Source organism: Notothenia rossii, assembly GCF_949606895.1.
Source record: "Notothenia rossii genome assembly, chromosome: 2".
NCBI classification, from domain to species: Eukaryota; Metazoa; Chordata; class Actinopteri; order Perciformes; family Nototheniidae; genus Notothenia; species Notothenia rossii.
This window is the reverse complement of record NC_136904.1, coordinates 59,346,025-59,373,401: the sequence shown is the minus strand read 5'-3', so window position 1 is coordinate 59,373,401 and position 27,377 is coordinate 59,346,025. Positions and strand designations below refer to the sequence as shown.

At 41.6% G+C, this 27,377-nt stretch overlaps 1 protein-coding gene across 1 annotated transcript; it reads left to right on the top strand.

The window, feature by feature from the left end:
* Positions 1-1,832: 1,832 nt before the first annotated feature.
* Positions 1,833-6,652, top strand: LOC307029556 (uncharacterized protein). The gene is made up of 8 exons (XM_079665633.1): positions 1,833-1,975; positions 2,222-2,445; positions 2,622-2,758; positions 2,840-2,930; positions 3,064-3,396; positions 3,510-3,681; positions 3,890-4,017; positions 4,149-6,652. The coding sequence occupies exons 3-8, from the start codon at positions 2,718-2,720 to the stop codon at positions 4,464-4,466; spliced, it is 1,083 nt and encodes a 360-aa protein (XP_079521759.1). The 5' UTR covers positions 1,833-1,975; positions 2,222-2,445; positions 2,622-2,717; the 3' UTR covers positions 4,467-6,652.
* The last annotated feature ends 20,725 nt before the right edge of the window (positions 6,653-27,377 follow it).

Genomic DNA, 27,377 nt, shown 5'->3' with positions numbered 1-27,377 from the left:
GTAATTCACTAAAAATATTTATATTTTAATGGAGCCTCGTCGGTAGATCAGGATCCCAAAGTGTGGCGGAGGGATCCTGATCTGCATGACGGGTGCTATTTTTCCCATAAGGAACAAGTCGCTGCACAGCAAATTGAGAAGTGTTAATATTTTGGTGTTGGTGAAATTTAAACAAGAGTAGAGTTAAATATACTCCTGATAGAGTTAAATCCCTTATATTTAACTCTCATTAGACAAATAGTTGGTGTTAAAAACGAGTGTCAAAACGAAATATCTATAAATCAAATCTGTAAGTGTAATTGTAGTACATTAACTCTGAACGTTTAACTCTTAACTCCAAACCTAACACCTTAAGTGTAAATTAACGTATCACCACGCCCCCATCGCCGTAGCACTAGCCACTTCAAACCAGAGTCTTGCCGTGACGGCTAACTGCTCCCTGACATTGTTCGGTAAGTAAATTAAAATCATTTCTGTTAATGTTGTGTTTTGTTATTGGTATTTCTCTTAGTTCGCTAAAACTTCCGTTTTCATGACAAAAGTGTGATATACTATTTTCCTGTGTTATAAGACAGGCGAGTCACCGCTAAGATAAGATGTGTTTGGCTTGTGGGCTTTTAGCATTAAGCTAGAGTTAGCACTAGCTAACCAAGCCGAAAAAACGTATAACCAAACAAACATAACCTTTATGTGAATGCAGGCACCGAGTGGGAACGTTATATCGGTAGTATTATATTTAATGAGATCCCTGTTTTGAAGGCTTGCGTTTATTTGCTAATGAATCATAGAAACTTGCAAGACTACATCAAAGGTTAATGTTACTGGTGCATCTAGGCGCCTTCACACCGGAGTAATTTACCCGTTTAGTTCCGATAGTGCCTTGAATTTTGCGTTCACACCAAAAAGAGAACTTAGTTCAGAGAACTTTTACCCCCATTTTTAGTGCCTGCTAGAGAGGTGGTACTATCCTGGGGAGAAAAAAGTACCAATTTCGATTGTCTGGGCGAAGTGCAAACCACGCCCCGTAAAACTCTGAACAATTTAGCCGCCATTGTATTTGCCGGCATTAGCATTAGCATTAGCCCCGCGCATCAACGGAGAGAGAGTACAAAATAAAACATGGGAGCGGTGGAGATGAGGAGGTGTCGGCGTTCTGGCGATTTACTCGTAAGGCTTCAGTAGAAGCTGCTGGAAGACTCCCAGCAGCTTCTACTGGTGGCAAATAATTTATCGTCACAGCATTACAGCTTTTTTACGATGATTGAGCTATATTTTTCTTTTAGGTGTTCTGCATTCAATTTGGCATTGCTTTATTACCTATTTTATCTCTTGCATAGATCACCTACAGTGTTGTACTTAAGAGTATTCAATTATTTTGTGTGACATCTTACATTTTTAGGTGCTGTCTTTTGTATAAAAATAACAAAAGCTTGTTTGTGTCTAAGGTTGCTTTTGAAAACGGCAGATGGATTAATATCTTCTCTTCGCAATTATTGTGGTAAGATACATTATGTGATATAATGTATGTGATGTCTAACAATGATTGTTCATTTATTCATTGTAATTACATAACATTGTGTAGAAAGCTACTTCTCATTAACTTACTAAAATGTATACAGAAAATGCTGGCAAAGGTGGAATATGGAGGAGTCCAGAAATACATTAAAGTTCCACAAATTGATGAAAACTTTGATTTTCTCCGGTTTCTTCAAGAAGGTTTGTATCTATATTATAATTGTAAACGTAAGTCACTAAAAAAGGTCAATTTGGAAGTCTAAATGACATGGTATTGTCATTTATTTTGTATATCTCCCAGTTACAGACACATTTAGTCTGGAGTCTCAACTTCTAACTGAAGGCCTGCTCAATCTGACTGATACATCAGATACTGAGGTTGATGCCGACATATTTGATGAACTGATTAAATCAGGGGTCCGAAACTTCAAGGTTGGATTCCGCCAGTATCCAGTAACAGGTACGGTTGTTAAATAAAGGTTTGGAAGATTTGACTCAGTCTTTGTTTAATATTGATGCATCAATATTACTTCATGTCTACAACTGATACTTTCTCATACTGTACCAACACATTTTTAGGAAATAGTTTGAAATTATGTGTTAATCAACAACATTTTATTTACATTTAAAAAAATATTTTTTTTACATATCATAACATCTTAACACTTTTTTTATTCTTCTTTTATTCTCCTGTGTCAATTTTTAGATCTCGAGGTTAATTTTGTAGAAGACGAATCAGACTCATCAGTGTTGCCGGACCTAACAGCATCAGCTGATTCAATCCTCGATCTTACAGCATCACCAGCTTCATTGCCGAACCCTACACCATCACCATCTTCCTCCATTTCATCTGATTCGACTGTTATCCTCTCATCGAAAAATAACAGAAAGAGGGGTCCAGGAGAAGTGGATCGTGAAGAATCAAGACAGGTAAACCTTGAAATCCTATATAACTGTCTCAAATGTTTAGATTAGTAAACAATTATACTATGATCATGCAACGTATACTCTTTTTTTGTAATATTGTAATAAAAAACGTACTTACCTAGAAATATTTAATTTGCTTAATCATTAACCCTAATATTTTGAAAAAAAACGTTTGGCAGAAGGTTGATACGGTTTTGAAGTCCAATCCAAAGGGTGAAGAAATCTTCAAAGAGTATGACAAAACCAAAACTCTGTCAGATGCCACACGTAGACAGATGATAAACATTCTGGTTGCAGAAATGACAGAATCCTATGGGTAAGAAATCACAAAAAATGACTAAGAAAAACCCAAATGGATCAGACACAAATGTAATAATAATTTTGTTTTTAAAAGAAGGATTCCACCCACAAGTGTGCGAACCAGTTATGCCCTGGGAATTGTGACCCTTTTCCCATATCTCCAAGATCCATACTCCAAACATGGATATGTAAGTTTTAAGCTCTCCTTGAAGTCTGTAAACTGTGTTGTTGTAGTACTTATGTCATTAGACCATGATTCTGATTAATATTTGATATATATTTCTTATTGTGATTTGTTCGTGTGAATGCTTGTGTGAGCAGGAGCATTACTATGACCCTGATGCCAATACTGGCTATCTCGCTTGGAGACTGAAGACAGTCCAACGCAACACCTATGACGGCTTCCGTGGGCGCTCCAGGCCTAATTTCAAGGACGGCCCAACAACTGAAAGAGAATCTCTGTTGATTGGTGAGCAGCTCTTCGGTGAGGAGTGCAGGGAGGCTCTCTCAATAATTCGACATTCAACAGACAAAGGTGTGGTCAAAGACAAGATGAGAGCCACCTTTGAGTACAGACAGAAGCTGATTCATGACCAGGATGCAACATCTTCAGTCTTAGACGTCTTCCATCGTTTCCTTGACATACCTGAATTGGTAAGTAAATGTAAAGATTATTAAACTGTATTTTGAATATTTGAAAACAGATTCCTTAAAAATATCAAGTACGTTTAAATAACTTTTTTTATGGACATGGTCTTTGTTTAAAGATTGACCAGGATTTTTCCATGATGTTTGGTGACGAAGTATCCAGGAAGTTCCTGGCAAAGTGGCCATCATATTTCAAGAACAAAGTCATTGCAGAATGCCAGAGTCTTCCCTCAAATCTTCATGTTGAGGAGCTGCTGGCAGCTTTTGACCCTGAGACTGAGAACGACTTTGGTAAATAATAACAGTTGTGTTTTTAAGATAAAGAAGTTGCCTGTTTAATAAGTTAAATATGTAACAGTAGCCTCAACTACAACTCAAGTAGGAACCCTAGAAAAATTATAATTTTCAAAAATGATTCACCTCTATGGTCCCTTGATTATTGACTGCAGCTTCAATTTATATATTTTTTCTAATACTTTCTCCTCTGTTTATTTTCAAGGCTGGGATGGTGACATTTCAGCTCTCCTGTTGCTATTGCATCTCCTGCCCCCAACGCCCAGAGGCCATAAAAAAACTGCCAAGATAAGCTCAGCACAGGCGGCAAACCATCTTGTAAGATTTCTTAAGGTATGTACCATTAGATTTTTTTTTTTTGTGTGCTGTGGTTGTATGTAAGATGTGTTGCAGTTGCAGTTTGATATAAGACTGCAAGAATAAATCTTACTCCTCACTTACTGCATTTGTCATTCAATCTACAGCAGGGAGCCAGCCTCACCACATTCCTGGAGAAAGTTGAAGCAAGACAGCCCTTCCTCCTCTGCATTGGTGAGCAAAGGAAGAAAATCCAGAGGTTCGTCATCGTTGTGGACCACAAACCCATACCATGCAACGCTCAGACATCGGTGGCTGCTTTTGATGCCCTTTTCAAAGCTCACTATGTCTTCAGCCTTTCTTATGATGAAGCTCTCTCCAATTTCTACATCTTCATCCAAACAACGGTGTACAACATCGATGTTGGTAATGCAAAGGAAAGCCCACGAGTCAAAGAACTAAGAGCACGACTACTGCGTGAGTAACAGCCAATTCACGAAGACAAGTTCAACAAGTTCAGAGGACAGTTCCAAAAAGTGCCTGAGCATGTTTACATGCTTTGTTTGTAAAACGCACCACAACAATTGTTCAGTTCTTTGTCAACATTTGAAATTTCAGCACGGCTTATATCCTGCAAAAAGCTTGCGTTTAAGATGTGGAGAACAAGGATGTCCTTCCTCTTTTTGCACATACAATGGCTTCAGAAAGCACCTTAACAACGTACATCACCATGATGAGCAGGTCAATACTAACCAAGAAGTGATCACACAGACACAAAGACATTTTGAGATGGAATCAAGTGAGCAGCCAACAACTTCTGCAGCCATGTTACAGGTCCCCCCTGTTATCACACAGAAATCGCTTGATAACATGTGCGGATCTATTGTTTCTCACTTACAAGCTTCTGGTATTTCTGAAAGCACCGTCCAAACAATAGTTTCTTCAATGGAGGAAGTTGTCAATGATGTTCAAAATCAAGCACGGGAAGCAGTTCTTCAAACATTTTCTCCTCAAACTATGGAGTCAGGCATTTATGAGAAAATAGAGCACAGTTTAAATCAATTAGATAATCAATTTTCAACCTTGAACACAGTGACAAAGAGAGACAAATATTTCTATGAAAAATGGGAATTAGTTGAGCCTAAAGAATTTATCCTTGGTGTGCGATTGGATACACGTAGGGATAGAACTACAGGTGTCTATAGTCAGATTCCTGTAACAGACAAATACATGTATGTACCGATTTTAGGTACCATAAAATCTATTTTGAAAAACAGTGAGATAAGAGAATGCTTCTTGCAAGACAAATGCAGTGAAAAGGGGACTTACAAAGACATTAATGATGGGTCATATTTCCAAAATCATCCTCTGTTTTCACAACATAGACATGCTCTACAGATTTTGCTATATTACGATGACTTTGAAACCGCTAACCCATTAGGTTCTAAGAAGGGGATCCATAAACTTGTTTGTGTTTATTTTACGTTAAAGAACCTTACACCAAAGTTTAACTCTGCGCTTATGAATGTGCATCTTGCAGCTCTTTTTTACACCCAAGATCAAAAAAAATACGGATTTGAAGCAATACTCAAGCCTCTGATTGATGATCTTAACATTTTAGAAACAGAAGGAATCAAACTTCCATTTATTGAACAACCATTGTTTGGGTCGGTATTTCAAGTGACAGGCGACAATCTCGCTTTAAATGGCTTGCTGGGCTTCGTCGAGTCTTTCAACGCAACAAACTGTTGCAGGTTTTGTTTAACAAACAAGAAAGACTTTCAGTCTGTGTTCACTGAGACTGATCCTGGGCTGATCCTGCGCTCCAGAGAACTTCACGTTGAACATTGTAATGCATTAAGTGAAGATCCTGCTCTACCTTCCATTTATGGTGTTAAAACATCTTGTGTGCTCAATTCATTGCAGTATTTTCATAGCACTGACAATTTTGCAGTTGATATAATGCATGATTTGTTAGAGGGTGTTGTACAGTATGAGCTAAAGCTTTTCTTTCAGTACCTAATGAAAAATGGTTACATCTCTTTGAATGCACTGTCAGACAGGGTACAGAGTTTTAACTATGGTTACCTGGAACGTAAAAACAAACCAAGTGCTTTAAAACTGGATGACAACAGCAAGCACTTAGGTTTAAACGCCATTCAGTCATTGTGTGTTCTCCGCAATACCCCACTTATCTTTGGCGATGTGGTTGAAAGAGAAAATAAGTATTGGAACCTTTTGTTGCAAATAGTTAATATTGTTTTCTCCCCTATCCTGACTGATGGAATGATAAGTTACCTAAAACATTTGATCTGTGACCACCACAACATGTTCAAAGTGTTGTTTCCTGATAAGAAATTGATTCCCAAACACCACTTAATGATTCACTATCCGAGATGTATTAAAAAAATTGGCCCTCTTATCCATATGTGGTGTATGCGATTCGAAGCAAAACATAATTTTTTTAAAAGGTCTGTAAAAAAAATCAAAAACCTTACAAAATCTCTTGTTAAGCAACACCAGCGGCAAATGGCTTTTTATTATGAAAACTATTATTTTAAAAGGTTTGAGATTGGTCCTTTAAAAATGAAAACAATAAATAGCTTGGAAGGTGCAGAATCACTGTGTCAGATGTTGCATTTAGATGCATTTTCAGAGGTTTCAACTACAAGATGGGTCAAAAATTATGGCACTGAATACCAAATTGATCTATACATATGCACTGGAACATTCCATGACCTACCTGTGTTCATGAAAATACGCAACATCATCATTCATGAGCAGCGTGCTTTCATAATTGGTTGCACTGTTCACACGCTGTACTTTGATGATCACTTTCATGCCTACTGTATAGAGGACCAAAGCAATGAACATGCTGTTATTTGTATTGACCAGCTCACCTATGTGAGACCCTTTGATAGGCAATACTCTAATGAAAATGAGAGAGCATACATTGTTCCATATTGCTGTGTATTTTGAAATGTATTTTAAAATGCTTTTGTGTCAAAAGCATTTGTTTGTATATGTTTGAAAATAAATCTTGTTTCAAACAACTTTAGCCTACTTTATTTTTTTAGTAATTGTTATACTTTATTAGAGCTTTATTTACACTTTATAGTGTTGATATATGAGTAACACTTTCATAGTTAATAAACTATTCTGTGAGAGAGTTAATATTTAACACCATGCAAGTGTTGAGAAAAACTAACACTGGTTAGTGTTATGAAAGAGTTACATTTTAACTCCATATAGAGTTAATAATTACTCTGAATAGTGTTAAGAAACCAACTCTTTAAAAAGAGTTAAATTAACTCTATGTGGTGTGGACCTATATAGACACTGTCAAAGTGTTGAAATCAAATCTGACAGTGTTCATTTGGGGATGCTCATTTTGCTGTGTGCAAATTATCCCGCTTATTACACGGCCACATTCTCAACAAAGTAACGACATGACTCCCAGTATTAATTGAAATGCTTTTATGGATTTAGAAAATGTTTTTATTGATTTAAAAAATAGTTGTATGTATTGATTTAAATTGACATGCATCCGCTAAGAAAAATAGTCCGTTGTTACCGTTTTTTAAACAGTCTGAATGAAACGGCAGCTCTCAGCTGTGTATTTACACAACTAATGGCCCATCAACCACAGCTCTCTCCCCCCCCTCCCCCCCTGATCTTTCTTCTCCAGCAGCTAAATTAACTGGAGGTTACTCTGAGTGACCATAGACTGTATGTGACAAGCACAGTTAGTGACGTAACAACACCATAAAAGCTGGTGGGTTGAAAGCAATACGGGAGGTAAAAAATAACTAGAATAATTATGATTAATTTATTGTGGCTTTTATGTTTTTAGGTATAAAATGTTATGTAATTCAGGCTTATAGTTCACCCTTCTCTAAAAGCCTTCAACAATGACAATATTCATAGTAATTTAATAAATCCTTCCAACACACATTGTAAAAAATAGCCTACTGTAAGTTAAGAAATCATTCCAATATGTACATCTTCGGATGTAACGACAATAACATTATAAATAGTAACATAGCTGAACATGGTATTGCACATTTAGCTTTGAGTGTTACTGACCTGAGATGTTTTTATTACATGAATTAAGGTGACTGAGGCTTTGGGGAGCAAACTCATCTGTATGAAAAAGGTGACAAGGATCCGAGCCCTCGGCTCCCCCACACCACGGAATATCGGCTTTAAAATGAGGAATAACAGAGGATTTTAGCAGTCAGAAAAACTAAAGCAGCAGTGTTAATAATAACAGAAACGCCAAAGAGTCACATCTAATAGAAATATATAAAAGCATTTATTTTAATTGTGTAGCAGTCAGTTTATAATTTTGGCAGCACTGTTGAGCATTTTGAAAATGTATTTTCATGCCTCTGTGCAAGGCTTAGTCTTTCTATCTTTATAGCCACATGGTGTAAAGTAACTAAGTTCATAAACTCAACAAGTACTATACTTGGGCCAGTTTTGAGATACTTGTACTTTATTTAAGTATTTCAATGTTTTGCTACTTTGTTCTTCTACCCCACTACAGTTCAGAGGTACATGGTGTACTTCTACTCCACTACATGTATTTAATACCTTTAGTTACTTTACAGATGTGGATGAATGATGTGAAATATAATCAAGTGTTAAATCAGACTTTAGTTCAACCTGGAGTAAATCCACAAGCTACCCTGCAGTATACAAAGTCATTCAAACTAGCTGCACCTTTACCAGCTTTGAGAACACTTTCATGATCAATCATTATAAAACATATCATATATATTATTCTGAAATGGACCAATCTGCACAAAGACTACTTTTACTGTCGCTACTTTCACTATATTTTGATGAGAATACTTTTCTACTTTTACTTGAGGAACATTTTGAATGCAGGACATTTACTGTAACAGAGTATTCCTACACTCTGGTACTTCTACTTTTACTCAAGTACAAGATCTGAGTACTTTTACTTTTACTCTAGTACAAGATCTGAGTACTTCTACTTTTACTCAAGTACAAGATCTGTGTGCTTCTACTTTTACTCAAGTACAAGATCTATGTGCTTCTACTTTTACTCAAGTACAAGATCTGAGTACTTCTACTTTTACTCAAGTACAATATATATATATACTTATACCACCTTTGTTTATAGCCTATGAAAAAAACTATTAGAAATAGAAGGCTAAAGCTAACGTTAGCAGATAGTGACAATGTATGCTAGCTAGCTAGCTCAACGATTCCTTAAATAATATTGCCACAGAAAAACTTTTCAGTTCACATCACGCTCTGCCGCTCCAACTGGGAGCTCTGCTCTGAACACCTGAACGGCCCGTTCTAACAGCTGTTCACCAGCGGTCCAGTCTGTGCCACAGTGACTCCGGACGCACAGTTAATATTAACAAACGCACCCGTAGGTAATGTAGCTGCTGAAGCTAGACCATCATGTCGGAGCAGCAGAGCCTTATTATACATCCATGAGCAGAGCCGACAGGCAGGAAGACTCGAGCACACAGCTCGCACTTCATTACAATATATAAAAAAGAACACCATGCGTGTCATGATGGCACATAACAGCTCAAGGCCGCAGATTACTCCGGGTCCCAGACCCCCCAATACCCCAAAAATATTTTTATTGCAGACAGTGCTTGAATTGGGCCGGTACTCACCGGTACGCAGTACCGGCACTTCTGATTTTTACCCATGTGGTACCGGCACTTCTTACTGAGTACCGTAAAATGCCGGTACTCAGCCGCCGGCAATATACGTATATATTGTAAACGCAACGCAGCGCAAATGTGGGTCTGACTCTGCTTCACAGAGGGTGACTGGCTGTCTACATGACGTGGCCTGCCGACATTGCCACTTTCATACAGATCATACTAATGCCCTCGATTGGTCTCTGTGTGTCATTCAAGCTCGGGAGGGTGTGTGTTGGTGTGTGTGTGGCGCGAGCGAGCGAGAAAGCGCGCGCACCGGTTACGTGTATTGTTGTTAGCATCTGGTGCTAGCTAGCTGCGCTAACGGATATAGGGAGCTGTTTCAACAACAAGGTGGAGGGAGAGTCCTTTGCTGTCAGACTGAGAGGCTGATAACTACAGCTCTGGTGAGGTAAATTACTCTCTGAGTCTTTAGATAGTTAACTTAGTTTAAGTTATCTCAGTGGGTCTCAAACGGTTCGGTCACCATTTATGTAAACACATATTTCCATTTGAGGGGGTAGTGATTAGTAAAATACGCATGAATAATACAAACAAAATGTTAACTAGGTGAAAAAAGGTAAGATAAACTTGTTGAGAGCTAAAACTAGTCTTTGCTGTTGCCTCAAAGAGGAGCAGGGGGGAGAGGAGGGAGACAGGAGAGGCCGATTCAGGAGCCCAGACACACTCACAACTATAAATGAACCAAAAACAAATAAATAAACAAGTTTCAATGTTTTTTCATATTGGATATTGTATGTTATTGGTTATGGCCATGTACTTATGATTTTATGATTATTTAAATGTATACATTTTTGTTTCATATGGGTGTAGTTTCTTTATTTCCCCCTCAAAATGCACCAGATTGATGCATTTAAGTCCAACATTTAAAAAAAAATCTTACCGGGGAGCATGCCCCCGGACCCCCCTATAGGATTTAAGGCCCGGCCCCACTGTTCCCAAATAGATTTGCAATTTCTTTTAAATAGTAACCCATCTCCATATGTTTCTTTTTGGGTAGTAGATTTAAACTAGAGGGCTATCACTTTGTGCAGCAACGCTATTGACAAATAAATCTAGCAAAATGGCACAAAAAACTGGTAGTGGCCTCAGGGACGAGGAGTAATTTAACCAGCCAGTAGGAGTCAAGCTTTACTTTCTTTTATATCCATAAAGAAAAAGTAAATCTGTTTACAGTTGTTTCATTATGGATGTTGAGAGGTATCCATATATCTCTTCATTTTGCTCTCAAAGTGCACCAGATTGATGCATCTAACTTCAATATTTAAAAAAAAATGTTCCCGGGGGAGCCTGCCCCCGGACCCCCCTAGACTAGAGGGTGTCAGGTCCACTCCCCACTTATAAAAATAGCACTTTACCACTGCACCCCCTCTAATCTCAGATGCACCCTGAGTCATTTTGTTTAAGTACAGTGAGCCTTTCTAAAATATACAGTAATGAGACAAACCCACCAGCATTATAGGATATACTATGACTTTGTGCCAAATACTTGTTGCTGATTTAGAGTACTGGCACCTTTTTTATTCCAATTCAAGCACTGATTGCAGATCTACATGAATCACACAAACGACCTATTTTGGATTCAAAACGGCGAATTTCGCCGAAAGGTGACAAGTTTGCATCACTGAACATAGACAAAGCACAACTGAAACATAACATCTGAAATGATGTAACAACATAATACACTTGTGGGGATGCAGTTTGGGATGTGAGGAGTGAGGGACACGGCTTAGAATGGGCGTGTCGCCTGGCAGGACAGGAGAGTGTGTGCACCAGTCTCCCTTGATCTATGAATTCATGTCCGTGACACTCACTGCTGCCCACAGCTGTTTTATAGAAGGAAAACCTCCTTCACTTCATGAAAGTGTTTTAACCACACACACCTCTACACACACATAACGGGTGTTATTTTCCCCATAAGGAACAAGTCGCTGCAAATTATCCCGCTTATTACATGGCCACATTCTCAACAAAGTAACGACATGACTCCCAATGTTAATTTAAATGCTTGGATTGGAAAATGTTTTTATTGATTTAAAAAATAGTTGTATTGATTTAAAAAATAGTTGTATGTATTGATTTAAATTGACATGCATCCGCTAAGAAAAATAGTCCGTTGTTACCATTTTAAACAGTCTGAATGAAACGGCAGCTCTCAGCTGTGTATTTACACAACTAATGGCCCATCAACCACAGCTCTCTCCCCCCCTCCCCCCCTGATCTTTCTTCTCCAGCAGCTAAATTAACTGTAGGTTACTCTGAGTGACAAGCTTACAGTTAGACACAACACTGTCATTGCAAGTGACCCTCAGTTAGTTGACTTTTATGTTCAACTGCTAAATTCGTTACTGATAAAAAAAAGGGCTTCTACTGTACCTAATTACCTTAACACTAGAACCGCCAGAGGTTTTTGTATAGGCCTACCTAAACCTGTCAAATCCCGCTATGAGAATGCAATTTTTAACAACATAGGGTGCTTCATAACACACTTTCAGGAAAAGTCACGGACTGGGAGACTTTAATATTTTATTGAAAAAAAGTTACATTGCACACACACAACACACATCACACAAATTGACCCGATTGGCGGTTCTAGTGTTAAATAAACTCACTAATTAATGAAACCAGTTCAATACGCATTATTCTTATTCTTATCATTCTTTATGAGCGCTGAAGTAGTCTTAAAATCAGATCTGTTTTTTAAATGAAATCTGACAGCAGGCAGTTAGCTAACCTCCCTGATCTAAAATATTGATGTGTTCAAATGCTTTTCAAAACACCACTGAAAGTCCACGAAATTTGTCTTTCTGTATTTGTGAATGAAGCGCCATCGCCGTTCACCTTTAATGATAATATTATTATTAATAATAATCAGAATACATATTAATTGACTGTATGTGAAGGACTGTCTGACCACATGTTAATGTAAATTATTCCTCACAATAATTATTAACAATGATTTACCATTGCTATAGCAACCCCATTGTTTTGTTATGAAAATGTATCTATATTTATACACATTCTCGCGAGATCTATCAGAGGTCGCTGTATTGCTGCGTCACACCGGACGCGACTTCGCTCTAATCGCTCGAGTTTCACCGCTGCTGCCAGCTGTGTTTACTCGCATCATTCAAACAAGACGCGCTGGCTCGGGAGCTACAACTACAAAAATGAACATATTTTAACGTGATTAAATTGTAATACACGTTTCTAAATTATGCCGAAGTAACAACATACAGATACCGGTTAGTACAAACCATGAATTAATGCTTGACAAGTCTGCAGACAAGACGGCAGGCGAAAAACCTTTTAAAATGCTTGTTTTCTGAATGGAGATTGGGTCGACCAGGCTAAGCTAACGTTGTATATGTTCACTCCACACTCACAACAATGGCCTACAGACATAAATAAACCAGTGACTGTATTCGCCATGACACAGACAGTCTGTGGTTTGTACTTGTTTAACTTTTGTCCAGTTTCTGGAAAGATATGAGGAGCTGTGATCTCTGTTTGCTAACTGCTAACAGCTGATGTTTTCTGGTTGAACGTCAGTGGCAGGCTGAGATCCTCACCACTGCTGTGTGTGTGTGTGTGTGTGTGTGTGTGTGTGTGTGTGTGTGTGTGTGTGTGTGTGTGTGTGTGTGTGTGTGTGTGTGTGTGTGTGTGTGTGTGTGTGTGTGTGTGTGTGTGTGTGTGTGTGTGTGTGTGGGTGGGTGGGTGGGTGGGTGGGTGGTGAGGCCCATGATCGTAGCTGCTCATGCTAGCTTCTCTCAGCTAAAGGTGGAACGGAGATTTGGTGCGTGGAGTTCAACTCTGAACCTATCTGGGGTCAGAGTTCAATTTCACGCACCAAATCTCCATTTCACTTACATATGTACATACCAAATGTGTGCTTTTAAAATGTTATATTCAATATTGTCATTTTAAAAATAAAAATGTATTCAATCATTTTTTTAGACGGAGCTCCATGGTGACTTGTGCTATTTTTAGAACATGCGACGGGCGACCAATTTCCCCCCTGCGGGCGACTTAGTGCCCGCGGGCACCGCGTTGGCTACCCCTGCTGTAAGAGCATTAAGACATACAGTACATAGGCTAAAACCAAACATCTAAAGCTATAACCTTGCACTTTGATAAGTCTCGTGAACATTTTCACTATTTTGACATCTTTATAGATGAAAATTGAACTAAAGAAATAAATGGTAGATTAATCCATATTGAAAATAGGTGTCAGCTGCTACACTAATTATAATAGTTATATTTCTTAATTAATTAAGATAAGATATTACTGTATTGATCCCAATTTGGGAAATGTTTGTGTTGCAGCAGCATAACAAGAAAAACTAAATATAAGTTATTATATATACAAAAGTATGTGAGGGATGGAATATTAAATTGAATATAAATGTAAAATGTACATGTGATTTTACGTCCAAGAGAAGCTATGGAGCAGAGAGTTCTCTGCCAGCCAGAGGTGATTTGTTATTAGTTCAATATGTCAAACTGATTTCCCTGACTACAATCTTTAGTTACATGGTGAAACGTTATGCTGCTTGTACTAATAAGACTTATCATATAAGCCACACAGGTTTTAATAGGATGTATTCATTATCTTTACTTATGTTGCGGTCTTTTCAGCAGCGCCATCTCTATAACGGCGATACAGTCACTACCCATTATTTACATTTCACCGTGACATGGACAAAAATGTAACGTCAGCTTACCTCATGGCACGAATCCAGACTCTCCTTTGGAAAACATTGGCCGGGAAACTATAGAACAAGCACGTTTCATGCGAAGACCTGTGGCTGCAACCCGGAGCAAAGCAACAAACCATTGCGTAACTAACTAGTAGCGCTAGCTTTAGCTAACGTTAGCCAACGAAACGAACTGCCAAGTAAAATTGGAAAACACTGGTAATTAATTATTCTATAATTTGTAAAACTACGGTGTTAAAAACCACAATTTCAGAAATACAGATTCTAATGGTCAGATATAGATATACAGATACTAAAGATAGGCAGGTACTTGCTTTCTAGCAGAACACAGGGGAAAACAAACTTAGCGGGAGTGTTTACGTGTTCGGCGTAATGACGTACAACGGCCTCGACAATTTCTGTAGTCCTATTCAGCCATTCGGTAACAACCATCGTTTTTCAGACACGTAAACTCTTCAAAAATCCCCAGTGGGGTCACTGCTGATGTATTTAATGTCGTAGAAAACAAACGTGATTTACCTCTTAAATTTGTGTCAACCACAGACCTTATTTCGAGCTATTTTCCAAAACCCTATGGAAAAAATGCATTGCTTTTTGAGGAAGGAACCGGAAGTGCTAAAATGCTAACTTACTTCCGGGTTTTACGACGCGTCACTGCGGTTCTCTATTGGGGATTAATCTAAAGAAAGTGGCTTGGGAGAAATCTGAGGATACTTGTAACTATTGTCGTGAGAAAGGCCATTGGAAACCAGACTGTCCGGTGCTTAGAGCAAAATCCAAGGGAGGAAGATTTGTGGGTAAACCGGTTGCGTTCGCTGCTCCTGTGAGTAGCTGCTGTGTTGACGAGGTGCTTACGGACCACTTATGTGGACCTGAGGTTCTGGAATCCCATGCTCCTTTTATAAGAGACGGCTTGGTGTCATTGGTGGGTAGCAATGTCAAAGTTCCAATTAAAATTTTGAGGGATACAGGTGCATTTGACTCCTTTATCGTTGACTCGGTTCTGCCTTTGTCTGAGGAAAGTGACACTGGTGACACGGTTCGGACTCGGGGGATGGGATTAAGGGTTTTTCCTCTTCCTCTTCATAGGATGTATCTCGACTGTGACCTTGTTAAAGGGGATGTAGCTATTGGGGTACGTCCAGCTTTTCCAATCGAGGGGATACATTTCATTCTGGGTAACGATTTGGCAGGTGGTAGAGTCTGGGCTGATGGCCCTTCTTTGTTGTTAGTCACTGGTGGTCTGATTGAGTCAGCATCTGAGAAGCGCTCTACAGTGGTGCCAGACGTTACGGCCGCATGTGTGATCACACGGGCTAAGGCCAAAAGGGATCAGGATTTGCTATCACATGGAAAGTCAACTGACACAGTGGAGGTTCCATCTTTGTCTGAGTTTTCGGTGTAACTTACACACCATGAGGTGGGAGAGGAGCAACGTCAGGATGCTTCGCTGAAAGGCCTTTTTGACTGTGCTGTGCCAGTGGCAGAGAGGGAAAACGCTTCAAGTGGATACATGTTGCGTAATGACTTGTTGTTTAGGAGATGGAAGGCTGTTGATGGTGCGGGGACTGAGGTTTTCCAGCTGGTGGTGCCAACTAAGCTTCGTCCTCTTGTCCTGAAAGTCGCACATGATGAGTGTGGACACTTTGGGGTTCAGAAAACATATTGGAACATCTTGAAACACTACTTCTGGCCACGTCTAAAGACAGATGTGTTGCAGTATATTAGAACATGTCATGTGTGTCAGCTGACAGGGAAACTGAACCAGAAGATCAAACCAGCACCACTACAGCCGATACAAGTGGTAAGTGAACCATTTACACATCTCATTGTGGATTATGTGGGCCCTTTACCATGTTCAAAGTCTGGTTGCAAATATCTGCTGTGTCAAACCACTAGGTATCCAGCGGCTTATCCTTTGAGGTCGATTACAACTAAGGCTATGGTTAGGGCCTTGTCGCAGTTTATCTCAATATTTGGTATTCCTAAGGTCGTTCAGAGTGATCAAGGCTCCAATTTTTTGTCTCACATGTTTGCTCAGGTGTTGGAGCTTTTGAAGATTAAGAAGAACCAGTCAACAGCTTACCACGCCCAAAGTTAGGGTGCTTTGGAAAGGTTTCACCAGACATTGAAATCCTCGTTACGTGCTTACTGTACTGAGCTAGATGGAGACTGGGAGGAAGGTCTTCCTTGGTTGATGTTGGCTGCAAGGTACATGAAGGTACGGGGTTTAGCCCTAATGAGTTGGTTTTCGGACATGCTGTACGGGGTCCCTTGGCAGTGCTGAAAGAGGGTTGTGTGGACACTGAGCCACCACGGAGCTTGGTGGATTATGTGAATGGCTTCAGACGTCGTTTGGTTGTTGCTTTAAGTATGGCATGGGAAAAGTTGTCAGTGTCTCAAAGTAAAATGAAGGAGTTGTATGACCGTCGTTCGGCACGACAGGAGTTTAATCCAGGTGACCAGGTTCTATCACTTATGCCTATTGTTGGTTCCCCATTTCAGGCCAAATATTCAGGTCCGTACACTATCATTGAGAAAACTTCTGATTTAAATTATGTTGTGGCAACACCAGAACGGGTGTTGACACAACATAAGGAAGACTAAACGCCTCTGTCATGTAAATCTTCTGAAACCCTACCACAAGCGGGAGGTTAACACGGACACAGAGGTGGAGAAGGATGAGGTGCAGCCGGCTGTTGCGGTGACACATGGTTTGACGCATGAGGGAGATGTAGTGCCTGAACCTGATGATAGTTTGCTCTGTGGTCGTTTGAGAAACTCGGAATCGCTAGATAATTTAGACGGGTTGTTGTCTCATTTGGCGGAATCAAGACGTGAGGAACTCTCAGCAGTGGTACACAAATATCTGTGTCTGTTTGGAGACAATCCTTCGCAAACTGACTGGGCTGAGCATGATATTGATGTTGGGGACGCGCAGCCGATTAAGCAACATTTTTATCGCATGCCACCAGTTAAGCGCAATCGGTTGGATGCAGAGATTAATTACATGTTGGAGAACAAAATTGCTGTCCCATCAGCATCTAGTTGGGCGTCTCCATGTATTTTGGTGCCAAAGCAGGATGGGACACCTAGATTCTGTACTGATCTAAGAAAAGTGAATGCGGTGACAAAATCTGACTCTTTTCCTTTGCCACGGATGGATGACTGTATAGATCAGGTGGGGTCCGCAAAGTATGTTAGCAAATTTGATTTGCTTAAAGAGCCTGTGACACGATTTTCCCCCATCATCCAAACCCATCAATTTGAGTAAATAGTGTCCCCTTGAAAACCGTTACTGAACTGATTTTGGATAGTTGTACTTTGATAACCATTAATCTGCCCTTCAATGTTGACCATTTCCTGGATCTTCTCGGGGATTCTTCAAGTCCCGCCAAATTATGGGTGACGTCAATGCGGGCACAGCGCTCCAGCTGCACCGTTCAGGATCCCAGCATCTGCATGTAAACGCACGATGGCACACACAGCAGCAAGCTCAGACAGCGATGACAGTTTAATTTTGAACGTGTCAGAGCTCATATGAGGCTGAAGGATCGGTTTATTTTGTATCTGTTAGAAGTTTAGGAATTAGGTGCGTCAATATGGGCGATCATACGGTCATGTAGCCAGTGGTGGACTGGGACTACAAATCAGCCCGGGACTCTCGACCGGCCCACTTCGGTACCACTAGTAAATTGTCAATGGGGGGAGTGAGGGATGTGCTAGTGACTTATCCGACCGGCTCACTTCGGTACCGGCCCCGATGGCCAGTCTGCCACTGCACCCAGCCCAGCCCACGTAAACTGTCAACGGGGGGAGCCTCGCTGCGGGGAAACGGTGGACCTAGTGTCCCGATCGGAGTGGGAATAATAATAATAATAATAATAATAATAATCCGTGCATTTTATCCATTAATTTCCCCAACATTGTGGTAAAAAAAAACACACGTTTAATCCATGTTGGTGTACTACTACAACCAGTGGTGTAGTGGGGTGGGGATGTTTTTACTGGGTGGACGGGGTGGTGGGTGGACGGGAGACACTGTGGACGCGCTCGTGAACTGTCAACGGAGGGGGGGGGGGGGGGGGGGCTTGGGGACCTCTGTGTCGCCTGTCAGCGCAACTTACATGATGCCGTTTAGACAATATAATAATAAAGGGCGGTGCCGGCTGTCAGCGAACCGATCCGGCCTTTCTGCGCGACTATCACTCAAATGCGGGACATAGTCTCAATGTGTGGGACGCGGGACAAATAATAAAAATGCTGTGTGTGCAGTCCCGCACAGTGCGGGACACCTGGTCACCCTACACACACAGTTCTGCCCCTCACACACACACGCTTCAAATCAAGTTGCATAAATGCTTGAGCTACGTTTTTATTATAATTACTGTGAAATCTGCCTATTATGTTTCGTCATTATTACAATTAACACACACTTGCAACTGATAACACTGGCAATGATTTTAGATTTATTAGACTATTAAAAAAAGAAATCATGCTTCAAATAAGTGGGGGTACGGCGTACCCCCGCGTCCAACGCCCACTACACCACTGACTGCAACTACAAAAAGCTAAGGTTTGTTTTCTCATCAGGAAATGCAGACCGGCTCAAACAAAAGATTTTTAAATCATCATCCTCACGATCATTTAATGTATCATATGTTCGCCGAATTGACATGAAAGCACTAATAAATGTAGTTTCATCCACTTGAGTTTACAAAAATAATCGATTTGTTTTTATATCAGATCAGACGGGAGGAAATTCAGCAGCTCTCACTACCGATTTTTAATCCTAATTTAATCATCATCTTCACCACGATCATTTATGTTTATGTTCGCCGAATTGACATGAAAGCACTGACAAATATGAATATACTGTAGTCAACTTCATTAAAACGTTATTAACGTGCCTAAACTCAGTAATTCACCATTTCTACGCATGACAACACACTTTGTCTGTGTTTGCCTCTCTCGCCGCACAGTGAAGCGTTCCCGCATTGACGTCACTTCCGGCTTCCCCCAAAACCTCAAAATGAGTCGAAGGAATTTTCCCGCGATGTTCGAAATTATTGATATTTATCGGAACGGTATCGCTTTTTCTTTTTTAAACTGACGGTTCGAGATTACTAGTAGCCCACTATTTCATTGCACAACAGTTGTTGGGTTCGTGTCACAGGCTCTTTAAAGGGTATTGGCAGGTCCCCTTGTCCAAGCGGACACAGGAAATAGCGGCATTTATCACACCATCTGGACTTTATTCATATAAGGTAATGCCATTTGGGTTAAAAAATGCTCCTGCTTCATTCCAACGTTTGATGAATCGCGTGGTGTCGGGTTTAGAGGGTTGTACGGTGTATCTAGACGATTTGGTAATTTGCAGTGATACTTGGACTGCTCATGTTCAGCGCATCGAGAGGTTGTTTGAACGGTTGGCGGAGGCACACCTGACTATTAATTTGGCCAAATGTGCCTTTGCAAAGGCAACAGTAACATATCTTGGCCATGTGGTGGGTCAGGGTTGTGTGGCTCCAGTTCTGGCCAAGGTCAGAGCAATATCTGAATACCCACAGCCCACAACCAAAAAGGAACTCCAGAGATTTTTGGGTATGGTGGGTTACTACAGGAGGTTCTGTGAACATTTTTCCACTACAGTGTTTCCTTTGACTGAACTTCTTAGGGCTAAGGTAAAATATACTTGGTCGGTCGATTGTCAGAGAGCGTTTGATAGGGTTAAGTCTCTGTTGTGTTCCTCTCAGGCGTTAGCGGCTCCATGTTTTGATCGTCCTTTTAGTCTCCAAGTAGATGCAAGCCAGGTGGGAGTCGGTGCGGTTCTGCTCCAGCTTGACAAGGGGGGGGTGGAGAGACCCGTCAGTTTCTTTTCAAAGAAACTTAACAGTTACCAAAGGAATTATTCGGTGATTGAGAAGGAAGCGTTAGCACTCATTTGGGCGTTGCAGCATTTCACTGTATATGTGGGAGCAGGAGGACCAATTTTGGTTTACACAGATCACAATCCCCTAACCTTTTTGCATTCAATGAAGTGTCCTAGCCAAAGACTGACGAGGTGGTCTTTGTTTCTTCAGGCTTACAACCTTGATGTTAGGCACATTAGGGGGTCTGACAATGTTATTGCTGACGCGCTGTCACGTGCCCCATGGTATGGTTAGGTTTGACCTTAATATATATATATTGACTGTCATACTGTGATCAATCTTTCTCGCTCTGCCCATTCTTTTTAAATAGTGCTTCTCAGATACTGGTGTTGCTAAAGGTGTGGCTGGGCGTTGAAGGAGAGGATTGCTGTGTGAAGGTGGTGTTTTTTTTGTTTGTTTTTTTCATTAGGGTCCTGGGGGAGTGCCATATGTGGGGTTTTGTTTTCCATGACCTTTTGCTTTGGTTTGGGATGGGGTTGGTTGGTGGTGCCGGTGGCCCTGGTGACACCGACTTTAAGGGGGCGGGGGGGGGGGGGGGGGGGTGTGACGACCCCTGTTTCACTGCCTATGCTGGTGTGGGTGTGCCTTTGTGTGGGTGTGTGTGCTTCTCTCTCCCTGATTGTATCCAGGTGCAGCCTCTCTCCAGGTGCTCCCAATCTGATCAGCGCCTCCATAAAGGATCTAAGTAGGCTGCAGTGGCTCTCTCTCTGGCCGGTGAACGTAGGAGGAAGAGCAGCCCGGAACAGCTATCCTCCTGCATAGTGCTTGTTAACCCTGTTTGGTGGTCGGTTGTTTTGGGGAGTGTGAATAAACTCCTATTTTTTCCATACTCACGCCATCGTCTCATCGCTGCGTTTGTTATGGCTGAGAGCCAAGCCGTGACACAGTATTGTATGTTAACACTGATTTACATGTTTTGACAGAATGGAGGTAAAGATATCGTGGAAAAAGGACTATGCTGAGTGTCGTGAAGATCCATGTCCCCCATGAAGTGCAGCAAAAGAAGACGCCACACCTCCCAACGTGTCCATCTCCATCGAGGGATCGGCGGTGCTTGATGAGGGTGAACGCCTGCCTTCTGCTCACGGACATCATCCATGCAATGAACTTAAGTAACACATCAAAGTTGAAATACGCTTCTGTCGTTTGCAAACATCTTTCTTAAACTGAATTTCCTCCACATTTCTCTTGAAAGTCCACACGTTTGCAGAAGCAGTGGTGTAATGTTGAGGTACTTGAGAATGTTCTTTTCGCTGCACTTTATACTCCACTACAAATCAAAGGGAAATATTGTACTTTGTGCTTCACTATCTTATATAGAGTTTATCAAGTATAAGGTTCTGTTTTTTAATTTACAAAAAAATGTAAATATTGTTAGAAATCCTTGAGCTATTACGTTCTCAAGGGTTACTACAATTACTACAGGGTACTTTTTTACATGTAATACTCAAACAGCATTTAGCTCATTATACTTTTACTTAAAGGTCCCATGTCATGCTTTTCCGGTTATTACCCGTCCCCTTGTGTGATATGAAGGTTTTTATGGAAATACCTCCCCAAAACGCCTCGTTGGAGATACGTCACTGTCCATTGATTCTTCCGGGTACCGCATGATGTCACGCGTTACCCGGAACCAAATGGACCAATCCGTGGATCCGTTACGTTACGTCCGCGGAGCCGTTACGTTAAGCCCCCGCTCATTGGTCCAAATTGACCAATCCACGACTTCCTCACACACACACTCAGTGCATGCAGCTCTGCTGATCTCTCCTCCCTGGCTGCAGGCTGATAACAGACAGTTGGGATCGTGGCGAAATACTCTCTGCAGACCCATTCTCACAGCGTTTATCAACCTTTTTCTTACTCAATATCAAGCCACACTTATTGTTTTTACTTCGGCTGTGACTTTGTGTGTGCTCAGGGTGAGTTTGGCTGTGTTTCGCTGTCGCTAAACAAGGAAACCACACCTCCACGGAGCTCAGCGCGATTCACAACGTCCCGACCAATCAGAGCACACTGTGCTCACAGGGAGGGTGGGGGCTGGAGCTATTGGAGCTATTGGAGCTACAACGAGCCGTTAAAGGCAGAGAGTGAAATTCAGTGAATACACGTAGTTTACAGAGATGCTGTATGAGAAACAAAAGTGATTTTGGAAAATTGCACAATATATATCTATTCTAGTAGACCTCAACAATGGAATTATGATCAGTGGAAATGGCCATGACATGGGAACTTTAAGTAACATTTTCATTACCAGACTTTCACTTTTAATAGAGTATTCTTACAGTGTGGTATAAATAGTTTTACTTAAGAAAAGGGCCGGATACTCCTTGGACCTCTGAGTGACAGTAGGCTATATCAATGTGTTTCTGTACCTGCTTTGTTTAATTTAACGGATGTATGTGCAGTATTTGTTAAAATCATTGTAAACTGTAAATTAATCATGGCTTGTATCAGACAACAGAACAAAAATAAATATGTTTGTTTTGGTCAAAAGGACACCTAGTGGGTACAAATGGTAATTACAGTGCTTTGAGTTATGTATTGTACTTTCAGTGTTGCCGTAGTTATGCAGATCTCGTCTCTTGTATTCAGACGCACGTTTTTACTCTGCATTGTTGTCTAAGAAAACATTATGCCTGTAAGTGTTTCTATGCTCTGTTGTTTCAACATTGTTAGTGAAGAGTATGTTTGAGGGATACATTGTTAAATGGTGGAAATATTGCTGTTAATTCATAGTTGCAACGATGTATGCTAACCGCTAGCCTTTCAATGTAATTTCCCATAGGGGTTAGCATGAAGCTAACGCATCGTTTATGATATGGTTGTTAACACACGCGTGAAATGTATGATAATGTGTTAAATTATTGCTATGCTTGAAATGAATGTACATTTTCTTGTGTGTCCAGTTGTACAGTGCTTTCTGAGTAAAACTTTAAAACGGAACTTCTAAAGCCGAGTGTTCTTCCTGTTGTCTGTCTGCCCCGCTACGGGAGTGGGGGCAGAATAGTGTTGTTTTATTTATTAAATGAAAGGTAAGAATAGCAAGTAAAAATAACCTGAAAAGCCAAATATTTTTTACTCGAGATTTGTAATAAGATGCACATGTAATCTTAAGTAAAATCTACTATACAATAGTAAATAAAATGTACTTACAAAACTGAATGTTAGAGTAAAGTTTACTGAAGTGCCTTTAGTAGCAAACACTTCTTAACTGTAAGTAGAAGCTATTTGAAATATACGTTGTTAAATGTACAGATGTAGCACTTCATTTCAGACTCCAGTTTACAGCTTCCTGCCTACGACCTGCCTAAGACCAGTATAGAGGAATGTTAAGCCCTCCCACTATTTTCCAAGAGGGCGTTGCCAGATTTTCAATTTCAGGTTTTAACCAGGAGATGGCGCTTCATTCACAAATACAGAAAGACAAGTTTCATGGACTTTCAGTTGTGTTTTGAAGAGCATTTGAACACATCAATATTTTAGATCAACTAAAGTATATCTAATCTTCTAATTCAATAATATATAGTCTTTATATATTAAATAATCATAATTATAATGTAATCACAAGACCTCATGAAAGACGACACACGAAGTGAGGATACCCGGCCCGGAGGAAGCCCGGGGTCCCCTTCTGGAGCCAGGCCCAGAAGGAGGACTCGTCGGCGAGCGTCTGGTGGCCGGGCTTGCCACGGAGCCCGGCCGGGCACAGCCCGAAAATTTGACGTGGGCAACACCTCCGCTTCTCCGTCCCGTGGGCCCACCACCTACGGGAAACAGCGATGGGGTCGGGTGCGCTGCCAGAAGGGTGGCAGTGAAGGCAGAGGGTCTCGACGGACCAGACCCGGGCAACAGAAGCTGGCTTTGGGAACGTGGAACGTCACCTCTCTGGGGGGGAAGGAGTCGGAGATTGTGCGGGAGGTGGAGCGTTACCAGTTGGATCTGGTTGGGCTCACCTCTACGCACAGCGTCGGCTCTGGAACCTTACTCCTGGATAGGGGTTGGACTCTATTCTTCTCCGGAGTTGCTCAAGGTGTGAGGCGCCGGGCGGGTGTGGGGATACTCACAAGTCCCCGGTTGGGTGCTTCATTGTTGGAGTCTACCCCAGTGGACGAGAGGGTCGCCTCCCTACGCCTGCGGGTTATGGGGGGGAAAACTCTGATTGTTGTGTGTGCTTATGCACCCAACAGCAGTTCAGAGTATACGGCCTTCTTGGAGACCCTGGAAAGAGTCCTGTATGGGGCTCCTGAAGGGGACTCTTTAATCTTGCTGGGAGACTTCAACGCACATGTGGGCAATGATGGAGACACTTGGAGGGGAGTGATTGTGAGGAACGGCCCCCCTGATCTGAACCGGAGTGGTGGTTTGTTACTGGACTTCTGTGCTAGTCATGGATTGGCCATAACAAACACCATGTTCGAACATAAGGATGCTCATAAGTGTACGTGGTACCAGAGCACCCTAGGCAGAAGGTCCGTGATCGATTTTGTTATCGTATCATCGGACCTGAGGCCGTATGTTTTGGACACTCGGGTAAAGAGAGGGGCGGAGTTGTCAACTGATCACCATCTGGTGGTGAGTTGGGTCGAGTGGCGGGGGAAGCCTCTGGATAGCCCTGGTAAGCCCAAACGTGTAGTTCGGGTGAACTGGGAACATCTGGAGGAGGCCCAAGTTCAGGATGCCTTCAACTCACAACTCCGGCGGAGCTTTTCGGGCATTCCTGTGGAGGTTGGGGACATTGAACCAGAGAGGTCGGTGTTCAAAGCCTCTATTGCCGAAGCCGCGGCGGGGAGCTGTGGTCTCAAGGTCCTAGTTGCCTAAAGGGGCGGTAACCCTCGAACCTCCTGGTGGACACCGGTGGTTAGGGAATGTTCCGGTATTTGGACAACATTAACATGGGATCACTCCGGTCAATGTACGTACTTCGTCTCACTGGAATATTAATGGCCAGATTGAATACAAAATCGACCCAAATTCTCCGGTCAATGACAGGAGAGTTTTGAAAGTGACAAAACACTGTTCCACACATTTAAAAACACTTAATCAATGTTTACCCAGGATCCATGCACCTTTCCTGGCTTGTAAAATGTGGTGATGCGCCCTGGAGGTAGCGGGTAGGCTCTGTGCGTGGTGCTGAACCCCAGCCTGTCTATGTGGAATACAAAAACAAACAAAGACAAACACCTTTAAGGTCACCAGGGTCGTGAGGTTCTGGTTCTGGCGGTGTGCATGGAGGGGTTTAGTCCGAGTGAGGAGTGCTCGAGCGTGGGAGGATGTGTAAGGCAGAGGAGGGGAACAAAAGGTGTGTGCAGGAGCAGGGAGAAAAGAGAAAATAAAAAGACTCAAAGTGTTCCACCTTCCAGCAGCAGCAGCAGCAGCAGCGGGCCCGCGGTGCTGAACACCTGCCTGTCTATGTGGAGTACAAAAACAAACAAAGACAAACACCTTTAAGGTCACCAGGGTCGTGAGGTTCTGGTTCTGGCGGTGTGCATGGAGGGGTTTGACCTGGCTCCCCGACACAATGCACATAGTCTGGAGCAGCGGAGCAGCGGCTGGGCCGTGTTCCCCCTTCTGTCCATTTGCCTATCAGTTTGTTAACGAAGTGGACAGAGGCTGTGTTTTGCCCCTAAAAGTGACTTTTAATGGTGTTTTTGGCATTTAAATGATGGGTTTTATCATTATCCAGGGTCCCCGACACAATGAAACTAGTCTGGAGCTCGCTGGGGTCCCGCAAAATGCTTTAATCACGATTTTGTCCTTTTCCCCATCACTTTGTTAACGAAGTGGACAGAGGCTGTTTTTTGCCCCTAACAGTGACTTTTAATGGTGTTTTTTGTATTTAAATGATGGGTCTTATCATTGTGGAGGGTCCCCAAGACAATGCAACTAGTCTGGAGCTCGCTGGGGTCCCGCAAAATGCTTTAATCACGATTTTGTCCTTTTCCCCATCACTTTGTTAACGAAGTGGACAGAGGCTGTTTTTTGCCCCTAAAAGTGACTTTTAATGGTGTTTTTGGCATTTAAATGATGGGTCTTATCATTCTCCAGGGTCCCCGACACAATGAAACTAGTCTGGAGCTCGCTGGGGTCCCGCAAAATGCTTTAATCACGATTTTGTCCTTTTCCCCATCACTTTGTTAACGAAGTGGACAGAGGCTGTTTTTTGCCCCTAAAAGTGACTTTTAATGGTGTTTTTGGCATTTGAATGATGGGTCTTATCATTATCCAGGGTCCCCGACACAATGAAACTAGTCTGGAGCTCGCTGGGGTCCCGCAAAATGCTTTAATCACGATTTGGTCCTTTTCCCCATCACTTTGTTAACAAAGTGGACAGAGGCTGTTTTTTGCCCCTAAAAGTGACTTTTAATGGTGTTTTTTGTATTTAAATGATGGGTCTTATCATTGTGGAGGGTCCCCAAGACAATGCAACTAGTCTGGAGCTCGCTGGGGTCCCGCAAAATGCTTTAATCACGATTTTGTCCTTTTCCCCATCACTTTGTTAACGAAGTGGACAGAGGCTGTTTTTTGCCCCTAAAAGTGACTTTTAATGGTGTTTTTTGTATTTAAATGATGTGTTTTATATTTCTCCAGGGTCCCCGACACAATGAAACTAGTCTGGAGCTCGCTGGGGTCCCGCAAAATGCTTTAATCACGATTTTGTCCTTTTCCCCATCACTTTGTTAACGAAGTGGACAGAGGCTGTTTTTTGCCCCTAAAAGTGTTTTTTAATGGTGTTTTTGGCATTTAAATGATGTGTTTTATCATTATCCAGGGTCCCCGACACAATGAAACTAGTCTGGAGCTCGCTGGGGTCCCGCAAAATGCTTTAATCACGATTTTGTCCTTTTCCCCATCACTTTGTTAACGAAGTGGACAGAGGCTGTTTTTTGCCCCTAAAAGTGACTTTTAATGGTGTTTTTTGTATTTAAATGATGTGTTTTATCTTTCTCCAGGGTCCCCGACGCAATGCACATAGTCTGGAGCTCGCTGGGGTCCCGCAAAATGCTTTAATCACGATTTTGTCCTTT